The sequence below is a fragment of the Quercus robur genome, chromosome 1, assembly GCF_932294415.1.
Source record: "Quercus robur chromosome 1, dhQueRobu3.1, whole genome shotgun sequence".
NCBI classification, from domain to species: domain Eukaryota; kingdom Viridiplantae; phylum Streptophyta; class Magnoliopsida; order Fagales; family Fagaceae; genus Quercus; species Quercus robur.
Window position 1 is genome coordinate 24,376,629 of NC_065534.1, and position 12,793 is coordinate 24,389,421.

General features: G+C 43.4%; 2 protein-coding genes across 2 annotated transcripts; both read right to left on the minus strand.

Annotated features, from left to right (window-relative positions):
• Positions 1–8,524: 8,524 nt before the first annotated feature.
• Positions 8,525–9,921, minus strand: LOC126690753 (uncharacterized). Its single transcript, XM_050385910.1, has 2 exons — positions 8,702–9,921; positions 8,525–8,531 (listed from the first exon to the last, which is right to left on the minus strand). Exons 1-2 carry the CDS (start codon positions 9,919–9,921, stop codon positions 8,525–8,527), a joined length of 1,227 nt encoding a protein of 408 aa, XP_050241867.1.
• Positions 9,922–11,040: 1,119 nt separating this feature from the next.
• On the minus strand, positions 11,041–11,721 carry LOC126690834 (uncharacterized). Its single transcript, XM_050385988.1, has 2 exons — positions 11,570–11,721; positions 11,041–11,449 (listed from the first exon to the last, which is right to left on the minus strand). The coding sequence occupies exons 1-2, from the start codon at positions 11,719–11,721 to the stop codon at positions 11,041–11,043; spliced, it is 561 nt and encodes a 186-aa protein (XP_050241945.1).
• Between the last annotated feature and the right edge of the window lie 1,072 nt (positions 11,722–12,793).

Below are 12,793 nucleotides of genomic sequence, written 5' to 3' on the forward strand. Positions count from 1 at the left end.
ATGTAAGCGTAATAATAACTAATGAAACAAATAAGATTACCTTTCTCATTTGTAATTACTTACTTTGCTTTTTAAATTTAAAATATATGTTGGATATAAAAGGTATTTGACAAATCTAAAATAAAATAATTATTTATTTGTTATAAGAGTTAAACGGATTGTGTTAAGTGGGTCATTTCGGGTTTGACACATATAAATTGGCGTGTCAAACGTGTTTATTGCGGGTTACGCGGGTTGACCCGCTTATGACATGTTTCTTATCGTGTCGCTTTCGGGTCGACCCATTTATGACCCAAACCCATTTAGGCCCAACCCTAACCCGGAAAAAATCGTGTTGGGTTCGTGTCGTGTTCGCGGGTTGGGTCGAACATTGACACCCCTAATTTTGGCCATATCTTTTTACTCTAATATCGGATTGACTTGATTCTTGCAACCACAAAAAGACAACTTGAAGATCTAAAACTTTTTAGTTTATTAAAACTTCATAATCTACCGTATAAAAGGCCAAAACTGACCTGGAAGTTGATCCATTGTTGAAAAATGAGAATTGACATTTTATATTTTCCTTTTTGGGAAGCATGTGTTTTAGGGTTTTGAATGTTATAAATATTAAAGGGATACAAGGGCAGCCATGTTTTTGGCTGCTGGGAAACCTTATTTTTCATCAATTTTGAAAAGTTTTTATTTTCTATGGAAGCATAAGAACCTAAGCTAGGGTTAGGGGTGAATCCTCAATGTTGTAAGTCGTCCCCTATTCAATCCAAGCATGTTTTTCACGTTTTGATTATTGAAATCAATTGTTCTCTTTTTATAATTGTTTTATCAGATTGATATTTGATTTCTAATTCTTTCATAAGCCTATTCTTGAATCTTCTTATTGTTAGAATATAGTTTTTAAATCTCTCTAATAAAACATGGTAATCTTGTTAGATATTACTTTTGCCATAGTATTGCCTTGATGGTATGCGATGTTCTTGAGTTTTTCTAGCAAAGTTATTATTTTCTAGACTAAATTGTTGGAACAATTGGTGAATATAATCAACCAAAGAGAGTTTTATTAATAAAGCTTATTTCTAAATCTTCCAATTAGATAGTTTGTGTGTTTACTTATGCGATTGTGTACTAAATTGGATTTATAGTGGATGCTTAACAATATTGGTAGACAAACCCTAACGCTCAAGTGATTTTAATTATTGAATTTTACCAAAATTTATTTTTCCTAAGTTTTAATCATATTTTTCTACATATTATTGGTGCTTTTGACGTGTTCTTGTTTTCATTTTCTCGGTGGAACGACAACCTTAGCTACACTACAATTTCAGTTACAAATTGGACAACATCAAGTATGCCTTACGTTGTTGGGAACAAATACAATTTGATAGAATTAGATGAGGTAAAGACAAAATTCATTCATGGCCAAGGATGAAAAAGATGCTTGCTATCAACTTTTATCCTTTGGTTTGTGATTATAAACTTTTGTCATATAAGAAACAAGATTATTATTGGCCAGGAAGTTTATACTTGAATTATTTTAAAAAGCCGTATACTTTGACATTAAGAGAAGAATTACATGTTGAAGAAAATACTTTTCTTGAATAATGTGTAAAAGTCAAAGAATAAAATATAGAGATTTTATAGGAAATTAATGAGGCCTTATTATAAATGAAAAACCTGAAATCAAGATTGTGGAGGAGATTAATGAAGACCCTATTATAGAGAAAGATCTTGAGGTCGAGATAGTAGAGACCATTAAAGAAGAAATTATAGAGGAAGTTGTCAACGATCTCGATGAAGTCAAGTTAGATGATTGCAACGTTCAAACTCCTATTATTTTAGTGGGAGACACCGAAACAGAGTTTATTGATTTTATTGGGGTTGATAGATTTGATTCAATTGTCAGTTCTTATTTAGTAAATCTCTACAATTACATGAAGACTAAGGAAAAAAAATTCAATTTGATTTGTTTATTCCATTGATGGGTTGCAAGTATGGAAAGAAGATTAAGGGGCTCAAGCATTCAAAGTATTTGTTTATTTGGAGTGGAAGATTTCAGATTTCAAACATGAACTCAAGGTCAGGTTTGTTTCAAATGGAGGGGGTCTTATGTAGGACACATTTTACTATTCAATTATTGTAATTTATTAATTTTGGTATTTGATTTGTAATTTTCGCTATTTTAGGTTTAGGGTTATTATTTCCTTGTTTTTATGTGCTTTTAATACTTTTTAGGTCAAATTTAGTTTATATTATGGTTAGGTATTAATTAGGGCTTATTTTAGAATATATATTCTTGTCTGTCAAGTTTTACGGAGCCTTTAAATAGGCCTCCAAGTCTGTAAACGTTTTCCAGCATTATTGATATTAATAAAAATTCAAACTTTTGTGTATTATTTCTCTAGTGGATTCCAAAACCCTTTCTCCTTGTGAATTCAGGAAACTCTCATAAATTCGAGGTTATTTTCAGAAGTAAACATGTTTTGTTTCTTGTTTTCTAAAAATAGACATGTTCTGCTTTTTGAAACTTCCGCATCCCGCATTAAGAAACATCTTTTATCCACACAGATAAATCACCAACATATCTTGCATGCCTCATTAAGTTGTGTGCTACAGAATTATCTTGTCTATGGGTGTGAGAGAAAAAAAAAAAACTAAAGATATCTGTATACAATTTTGTTTCAACAATTAAGAGGCCAAAAGATGTTAAGGATTCATCGTCGCTTCTTAAGATTTTAGTAACCACTTCATAATCCCCCTTAAGAATGATGGAAGATAGACCAATAACATCAACAAAAGCTAAAGCTCTTATTGCTACCAATTTTCACAAGGATGAGTTTGCAAACTACACCAAGTAAATTCCTTCACCAGTTTCAATTTATATGTTTATAATTAGATTTGTTGCTAAATGGCTAAATGAAAGTGGGCGGGGAAGCAATTGTGGACCTGACGGAAACATTATACAGTATTTTAGAAATACAATAATGTTGTACTCCTTTATCTTATGTGAATAGTGGGTTTCTTCTAAAAAAAAATAATGGGTCATTCATAATACAAATATAAGAACAAAGTTTAGCTACAAAGTTGGTTGTAGCCTAAAACTATAACCTTACTCAATATCTTTTGATCGGAGGTGAATTTTGACAAATTCACCATTGGATTACATTTTCTTCTTATATCTTTCATACTTGCGAAATTTAAAAAAAAATAAAGATTAATAGTTATGTCATCAATAAATTTTTTAAATTGCAAGTTTTTGTAATTTGAAATTATGCACAAAATATAAATTTATAGATCATATAGTAAATAATATCCGGTTGACACAAAATTTCACATATGTATTAAGAGCGTAAAGAACATGCAATACAATGGTTAGATTTACAAAATATGCAGTAATATTTATTTTATTGAGTAAGGATATAATCTTAGGCTACAACCAATTTTGTAGCTAAACGTTGTCCCAAATATAATTAGTGAGATTAGTTATTAGTTGAGATGAGGTCCTATAACATTATTGTACTCTTGTGCGTTTGGTTGGAGAAAATCAACATTATTTTCAACATCTAGATTATTGAAAATATTATAAGATTTCAGATGCTCAAGAATGTAACTATTCATATATTTGGTTTGATTAAGAATTTAATAAGAATCCTCATAATATAAGTGTAGGGACACGATTTTAGTTGACCCGGTCCTGGATGGTCAGGCCTTCGCCCAAAAGGTCCCACACAATGAATTTTTGTATAGTGTGGTCTGAAGAACTTGGTTCCAGTTGGCTTAAACAGTTCGTTGCATGGGCGCAGGAGATACAGAAAAAAGAATGGAGAAAGCGGATGTGAAGGGGGGAATTTTATTCATGGGCATGCATTCGTACAATGAACCTTTTCTCCTCTGTTCCTCCTCTCCTTTTTTTCTCCGTCCCTTCCTCTTGAGGGACTCTTACATATTATATAGGCCCTCTTTTATCATCTGGGCCTTACACTTGTTGATCATCCAAACCCCTACTTGAGCACCTGTCCCATCAGACACCCTTACCAGTTCTTTGTGAGTTGCAGTGACCAAGGTAACACTGTTCAGGGGTATTCTCTTCATTAATGCGGCCAGGAGAGTAGCTGTGGTGCATTTAATGTGGTGGTGACAGCTTTTGCTGGGATATTTTGGGTCTCCTTTCTTTTTACGTGCTTGGAGTGAGGGTTACAGTAGTTGGGATGCACCTTTGACCTGTACTTTGGAACGTCCGAGGAGGAATTACTCCTCGGACGTGTCTTCTTTGCTCCAGTGGGCCTGAGCAAGGATTTTGGGCCGCGACGTCTCCTCGGACAGAGTGGTCCTTGGACGGGCCCAGGGCCCAGCCAACCTACTATTCTGGGCCGGTCCCCACAATAGCCCCTCAAAACTCCGATTTTGATCTCCTTCCGAGGAGAAAAGCGGGGTTTTGACATTTACAAAGGAAGGAATTAATGGGGTATTGGTCCGCGCGTGCGAGCGGTTACTTTTGACGCGCCACAATTTACAAGGCGCGGCCATTTACTCCAGGCAGCTTTATGTCTCCTTCATCCAACAGCGTGGTGTAGATCTGACGGTCAGCGTTTCTCCTTGAATTTTCGAGCGGGAGTGATTTTCTCTCTCCCTCTTGCTATATAAAGCGCCAAAGAGGCTTATTTTTTCTTTTTTATCTGCACATCAGAAGTCCAGAGAACTCCAGAGAGCTCCAGCGCACAGAAACCTACGAGCACTTCCGTTCTTCAAATTTCCATAATCGTTTCCGCGAAGCGTCCTTCCTAGAAGAGATTTTCAAGCATCTCACCGGTCATTTGTGAAGATACTCGTAAGTTCCGTTCGTTTCGTCGCTTCGAATTTCTCCTCGGATTTTACTTTTCTCCTCAGTTTTTATTTCCGTCCCTCCAGTTCAGCCCAGATGGGTAGATTTAAAGACCTAGTAGACACTTCGGCTGCCATGGAGGCCTTTAGGGCAAAATACCATATCCCGCAGGGAGTGGTTCTGCAGTACTTTCCCCCAGAAGGAGTACTGTTAGATAGAGACGTGGGTGAAGTGGTCATTCCTATGATTGCCTTTATACAAGGGGGAATGACACTTCCCATGCGTAGGATTACTCGGGACTACTTGTTCCACCATAGGTTGACACCACATCAGTGCGCTCCAAACATGTTCAGGGTATTAGGCTGCATAGATGTCTTGAACGAGCGAATAGGTCTGGGCCTGACCTGACATGATGTGGTACACATGTACGAGTGCCACTACGTCGAGAAGGGAGGGTATTACCTTAAATCTCGATCCGAGGTGGTTAGGCTAATCTCCTGTCTCCCCATATCCAATAAGACTATGAAGGATGACTTCCTCATTGCCTCAGGAGAATGGAGCGATGGTTTTCATTGTCCAACTCGGGTAGGAATTCCAGGTGTGGCGCCTTTAGGGCCAATCCTTTAGGGAAGGGGCTTAGCTCCTCAGATTTACTCTATTTTTTGCTTGAGTCATAAATTTTGTAGTTTAATTCTAATTTCCTTCTCGGCTGTATTGCAGATAGAGCATTGGTTGCTCCCAGGCTGAGCTACGTGAACGTTCCGGCCTTGAACTATCTTCTAAGGTCAGAAATCTACGTTGCCGAGGACAAGCAGCTATGCGCGTGTCATTTGGTTTTGGGCTATCAACCACTAACCCGTGCTTTCCAAGCCATTGGCCACGCCATCAAAGCTGGTAGTCCCAGGTTGGCTAGGATTGACGTATCCAAGCCTAAGTTTCTGGCCCGACAAGATCTTAAGCCAGTCGTGCTACCTGGTGTTCGGGATCCTCCACCGGCCGTGCAACTGCCTCCACCAGACGACCTTGAAGTTGCTGCGCCAATTGAAGGGGAGACCGAATCATCTCGTCTTTCCCTTGAGGAGGAAATAGACGAGTTCTATTTTGAAGAGGAGGTTGATAAAGCCCCCTTAATTGAGCTCTCGGACCCTGAAGGAGAGCAGGATCGAAATTCCGTGGTTAGCGCTCCGATTATTATAGCCTGCTCGGACGACTCTTCGGACGAGGAAGTAGACAACATGGCTGGTAAGGGAAAAACCTTACGAGAATTGATGTCCAACCGAGGAAAGGGTCAATCTTCGAAGGCGCCTGCTAAGTTGCAGGCCCAAGACCCTCCTCCAACCGCCCTTTAGGTTCCTTCCGACCTTGGCCTCAAGGTTAACCCGGACCTAAAAAAGAAAAGGCCGGTTGACGTTCCTGAGGAAGGTGAAGTGGCCCCCCGCCCGGCCAAGCAGCAAAAAACCGCTCGGGGGCAGAGGAGTAAAAGGGCTAATTCCGTGGAAAGCCGAGATGAGGAGAATCGGGCTGAAGTGTGTGTTAATCCACGCGTATGGAGTCCGAAGCTGGAGTTAGACGGGGTCGCTATCCCTTATACTGCCTTGGTTCAAGAATACAACAGGGGCAGAGCAGGTTACATAGCTGAGGCCCTGGAGCAGCCAGTGCTCCTTCCTCGGGACATGGAGGCCTACAGGCGATTCTCCCAGCCCGAGCTTTTTCTGTTCATTAAGAGGGACCTTGCGATGGTAAGTCTTTCTTCTACCCTTTCATTAAGTCATCAAACATTGTTGCATTCTAACACAATTTTGGTTTCGTTTTGTTGGCAGATCACTCAGCAGGTGTTTGTGGCTGAGGAGTTCTGTCGCAACAATCGCAGCCTGGCTGAAGCTGAGGTCCAGTCTCAGACAGAGGTGGAGAAGACCGTGGGGTCCCTCAAGCAAGAGAACCTTGAACTTGCGGAGAAGTTCAAAGAGTCGGAGAAACAGCGCCGGAGGGCGGAGGCTGGCCTGAAGAGTGCTGAAACCCAAGCGGAGGACCAGCGCCAGAAGTTGTTCGTAACCGAGACCGGTCTTGCTACTGAGAAGCAGAATGTACTGGATCTTAAGGCCGCTTTGCAGAAAGCTGAGGACGAGATACGGCGGGTTAAAGAAGAGGCTCAACTGATCCGGGAGGCTGCAGAGGCTGAAAAGAAAGCTGCTCATCAGCTCGGGATTCAAGAAACGGAGGCCAGGCTCTCCGAGGAAATTCCCGAGGTGTGTAGGGACTACTGCAGCATCTTATGGGCTCATGCCCTTGATGCTGTAGGAATTCCTGTAGATTCGGTGCTGAGATTGCCTGAGAAGGTCTTCTACCCACAGGAGATCCGAGAGAATCCTGATGGCGCTCAAGCAGCTTCTGAGCAGGGCTTGGCTGTGCCTGATGCCATCCCTCTGTTTAAAACTTGGATAAAGTGCATAAGTAATAATTTCCCCTAAGTCAGTGGTCCGAGGAGCCATGCAGGACTTAGGTTTTGTTTAAAACTTTGAATAGTTGTCATAAGTATTCATTTACCCTAAGCCTGTGGTCCGAGGATCCATGCAGGACTTAGGTTCTGTTTAAAACTTTGAATAAATGCCATAAGTATTAATTTCCCCTAAGTCTGTGGTCCGAGGAGCCATGCAGGACTTAGGTTCTGTTTAAAACTTTGAATAAATGTCATAAGTAATAATTTCCCCTAAGTTTGTGGTCCGAGGAGCCATGCAGGTCTTAGTTTCTGTTTAAAACTTTGAATAGTTGTCATAAGTATTAATTTCCCCTAAGTCTGTGTTCCGAGGAGCCATGCAGGACTTAGGTTCTGTTTAAAACTTTGAATAGATGGAAATGGACTGGTGGGTACACGATGATCACGGAACAAAACACGGGCAAAGCCATTTTCATTAATAATAATATCTTCTTAGGTTATTTACATTCCACAGGCGAGGTACAGTTTTTTCATCCAAATCTTCTAGATAATAAGCACCTATTCCGGCCACAGATGTGATGCGATACGGTCCTTCCCAATTGGGCCCCAGCTTGCCCCAAGAGGGGTTTTTTGCGCTGCCGAGAATCTTTCTTATCATGAGATCACCTGGACCTAAAAGTCGCAGTTTAACATTAGCATCATATCCTTGTCTCAGCTTCTGATGATAATAGGCCATATGGATCATTTTTTTTTCCCTTATTTCCTCGGCTAAGTCTAGACTTCTCCACAATAACTCGTCGTTATTGTTTGGGGTAAAGGAATTAGACCTCAGTGTGGGAAAGCTGTTCTCGATTGGGAGCACGGCCTCAGCCCCATAGGTCATCGAAAAGGGGGTTTTACCGGTTGACTGTCGCGGCGTCGTCCGATAGGTCCGTAAGACGTGTGGGAGCTCTTCCACCCATCTCCCCTTTGCCTCATCTAGCCTCTTCTTTAGTCCATTCACTATGACCTTGTTCATGGCCTCAGCTTGTCCATTTCCTTGGGGGTAGGCGGGAGTGGAGTATCGGTTAGTGATCCTAAACTCACAGCAATACTCCCTGAAGTTCTTGCTATCAAATTGGAGACCGTTGTCCGAGATGAGTGTGTGTGGAGTTCCGAAGCGGGTAATAATGTTCTTCCAGATGAATTTCTGGGCATCCACGTCCCTAATGTTGGCCAAAGGTTCAGCCTCCACCCATTTGGTGAAGTAATCGATTCCAACTATTAGGTATCGCTTATTCCCTGCAGTTTTGGGGAAAGGTCCGACAATATCAATACCCCACTGAGCAAACGGCCAGGGGCTGGAGAGAGGGTTGAGGACCACTCCGGGTTGGTGGATATTTGGGGCGAATCTCTGGCACTGATCACACTTCTTTGCGTATTCTTGGGCCTCTCTTTGCATGTTCGGCCACCAGTATCCTTGGGTGAGCGCCTGGTGTGCTAGCGACCTCCCTCCGGTGTGACTTCCACAAATCCCCTCATGTAACTCTTCAAGTAAGGACTCGGATTCTTCTGGATGTATACAAAGTAGGTACGGCCCAGAGTAGGAGCGCCGATATAGTTTGTGGTCTTCCGATAACCAGAACCGAGGAGCATTCCTCCGTATCTTCTCGGCCTCCAGTTTTCCCTCTGGTAGGGTGTCGTCTTTGAGGAAGTTCTTTATAGGATCCATCCAACTGGGATTCTTTCTAATCTGATGGACCTGAGTCGGGTCTCTTCTAATGGGACTCGCCTGGACTAGATTTTCGACAAGGATCATTCGCGGCAGATCGTGCGCCGAGGACGTGGCGAGAGTAGCCAGCGAGTCTGCATGGGTGTTCGCACTCCTAGAAACGTGCGTCAGATTGAAGGATTCAAAATTCGACTGTAGGCGTTTGACTCGTCCGAGATATTCTTGCATTCTAGCATCTCTAGCTTCCAACTCACCCATCACTTGGCCAACGACCAATTTGGAGTCCGAGAATGCTTCCATTACCCTTCCGCCCAATTTTTGAACCACCGTCATCCCTTGAAGTAAGGCTTCGTATTCGGCCTCGTTGTTTGTAGCCGAGAACTCGAGTCTCAATGATTTCTCGATGGCAATACCGTCGGGCGATAGTAAAACTAGCCCAATTCCAAATCCTCTTTGGTTGGCCGCGCCATCCACGTAGACCCTCCAACGCAAGATTTCCCCTGCTGAAATTGTGCCAACCGATTTTCCATCCATGTCTTTCTTCTCGGCTATTGTTTCTACAAAGGGTTCAGCGAATTCTGCGACTAAGTTCGCGAGGACTTGACCTTTAACAGAGGATCTGGGCATATATTTAATATCAAAGGCTCCCAAAAGTGCACTCCACATGGCGATCCTTCCAGTGTAGTCGGCACTTCGTAGCGGCACTCGAAGGGGGAGCTGGGTTAGAACGATGATCGTGTGTGCCTGAAAGTAATGAGGGAGCTTCTTTGTGGCATGCACTACTGCCAGGATTGCTTTCTTCAACGGTAAGTATCGCACTTCGGCTTCATGTAGTGATTTACTCACGTAGTACACTGGTCGCTGTACCCCGTCGTCATCCCGTATTAGTACCAGGCTTACAGCATGAGGGGCTACGGCTATGTATGCAAACAGTACCTCGTCTGCCTCAGGGCTAGACATGATGGGTGGTCGCGACAAGTATTCCTTAAGTTGCTGGAAGGCCCGGACACAATCCTCCGACCATTCAAACCTCTTCCACTTATTTATCAAGAGGTAGAAAGGTCGACATCGATCTGCAGATCGTGATATGAACCGGTTTAATGCTGCGATCATGCTAGTGAGCTTTTGTACTTCTTTTGGATTCTGAGGAACCTGTAGGCTGTTAATCGCTTTGATTTGGTCGGGCCTCACTTCTATTCCCCTGTGGGTTACCATATAGCCTAAGAATTTCCCAGATCCGACCCCAAATGAACACTTGGAAGCATTAAGTCGCAACTTGTGCTCCCTTAAGATAGCAAAGATGATTTCAAGGTCTTTCACGTGGTCGGACACCATTTTACTTTTTACAACCATATTGTCTATGTAAACCTCAATAACTTTGCCTAGTTGTGGCTGGAATATCCTGGTCATCATCCTTTGGTAGGTTGACCCTGCGTTCTTTAGTCCGAATGGCATCACCTTATAGTGATAGTTTCCGACGGGTGTCATGAACGCCGTCTTCTCCTGATCTTCTAATGCAGGGGGTATCTGATGATAGCCCTGGAAGGCGTCCAGGAAACTCATTCGAGGGTGGCCTACAGTTGCATCCACCAATCGGTCGATTTGCGGTAAGGGGAATGGATCCTTCCGGCATGCCTTATTTAGGTCTGTGAAGTCTACGCAGACTCGCCACTTCCCCGTTTTCTTTCTTACCACTACCGTGTTTGCCAGCCATTCGGGGTAAAAGACCTCTTTAATAGCCCCTGCTCTTTTTAGTTTTGCCACTTTGTCTCTAACGGCACTAGCATGTTCCTTTGAGGGGCGTCGGGGTGGTTGCTTCTTTGGAATGGAAGATGGGTTAACGTTCAGGTGGTGACAAATAAGGCTAGGATCAACCCCCGGGGCGTAGTAAGCGTCCCATGCAAACACATCGACATTTCTTCTCAGAAATCCGACCAGTTCTTCTTTTTCTTGAGAAGGTAACTCGGAGCTGACCTGGAAAAATCTCTCTGGGTCGTTGTCGACGATAAAATTTTCTAAACTTTCACACCTTATCTCCTCGACTGGCTCATTGTCTTGCCCTGCCGAGGTGGCTGGTTGCTATAAGTTCCCAGAGGCCGAGGAGTCGGCATGGGACCGATGTGAGATGGCGGCCACCATACATTGCCTGGCCATGGCCTGATCTCCACGAATCTCTTCTACTTGGCCTCTAGATGGGTATTTTACTTTTTGGTGAAGTGTGGAGGATACAGCTTCTAGGGCATGGATCCATGGCCTGGCTACTATCGCTGTGTAGGGTGAGTAGGCATCGACCACGATAAAGTTCACCTCCACCACCTCTGATCCAGTCTGTATGGGTAGTCTGATCTGCCCTTTTGGCGTAACAGTCTTCCCCTCGAAGCTGATAAAGGGAGAGTCATAAGCTGTCAAATCCTCCGGCCTCAGGTTCAGCCCCTTGTATAAATCAGGGTTCATTACCTCTATTGCGCTTCCTGGGTCTACCAACACCCTTCTCACATTGAACCCTCTGATTCTCAGTGTAACTACTAAGGCATCGTCGTGAGGTTGAATAGTTCCCCTCTTATCCTCGTCCGAGAATCCTAGTATCAAAGAGCTTCCCTTTTTAGACCTTTTAGGTTCCCTCTGCCTGTCCTCGGAGGGGAGTCGACCAACAGCCAGTACCCTGGAAGGAGATGGCCCAGTTCTTCCTGGTGCGGCGAAGATGACGTGTATCGTCCCGGTGGGGGGTCTTAATGACACATCCTTTCGAGGCTCTTGCATTGCCTGACCCAGATGGCCACTCGATGGGTGCAAAAGGCGACGTAACTTCTCTTCTCGAACCAACTGATCTAGGTGATTCCACAGATTCCTGCAGTCCTCAGTGGTATGCCTATGGTCCTGATGATAGTGGTAGTACAGGTTTTGGTTACGTTTTGAAGGGTCTCCAGCCATTTTTCTCGGCCATCTGAAGAAGGGTTCGTTCCTTACTTTCTCCAGCACTTGTTGTACTGGCTTCCTGAACATGGCATTTACCGTTTGCATGTTACTCTGTCCAGCCTATCTCGAAAAATCTCTCCTCGGCTGGTTATGGTTATATCGTTCCGACCTGAAATCATTCGCTTTGGGGGGAATGATCTTCTCCTTTCCCTTTCCTTGTAGCTGATCTTCTTCCACCCTTTTGTATTTGTCGATCCGATCCATCAACTGATGAACGTTGGCAACTGGTTTACCAGTGAAAGATTTCCTTAAGCCATGCTCAGTGGGGAGACCGCTTTTGAATGTGCTAATAGCAACATCATCATGGTTCTCATCTAACTCGTTATACATCTTCCAATATCTATCCGAATATGCTTTCAAGGTCTCTCCCTCGTGCATGGACAAGGACAATAGCGAACTGAGGGGTCGAGGGACTCTGCTATTTGTAATAAAGTGGGAGCAGAAAGCCTGAGTGAGCTGCTTGTATGAGCCTATGGAATTTTTCTTCAGGCTGTTGAACCACCTCATCGCCATTGGTCCCAAGCTGGATGGGAATACTTTGCACATTAGGGCTTCATTTTGCGAGTAGATAGCCATTTTCTGGTTAAACTGACTCACGTGCTCCACCGGGTCTGCTCGGCCGTTATAGATGGCGAACGCTGGTTGATTAAAGCGTCGAGACAACTTAGCCCCTTCAATTCTGTACATGAAAGGTGATCTTGAAATCTGGTCTAGCGCCCTATTCATAGCATCGTTTCCCGAACCCTTGCTGGATGGGCTCTCATATTTTCGTATAGGGCGTGGTTCCCTCTCGTAAGAAAAGGTTTCACTTGGGGGGGTTCTCGACCTCCGTCGATAACTCGCGTCCTCCCCATTA

What these genes read in the sequence shown, in the direction of transcription:
- LOC126690753 (XM_050385910.1), bottom strand. Translation starts at nt 9,921, where the DNA reads ATGTCTAGCCCTGAGGCAGACGAGGTACTGTTTGCATACATAGCCGTA.
- LOC126690834 (XM_050385988.1), bottom strand. Translation starts at nt 11,721, where the DNA reads ATGCAAGAGCCTCGAAAGGATGTGTCATTAAGACCCCCCACCGGGACG. An exon ending in AGGCAGAGGGAACCTAAAAG is followed by an intron (nt 11,450 to 11,569) that starts GTCTAAAAAGGG and finishes CAATGTGAGAAG; the next exon opens with GGTGTTGGTAGACCCAGGAA.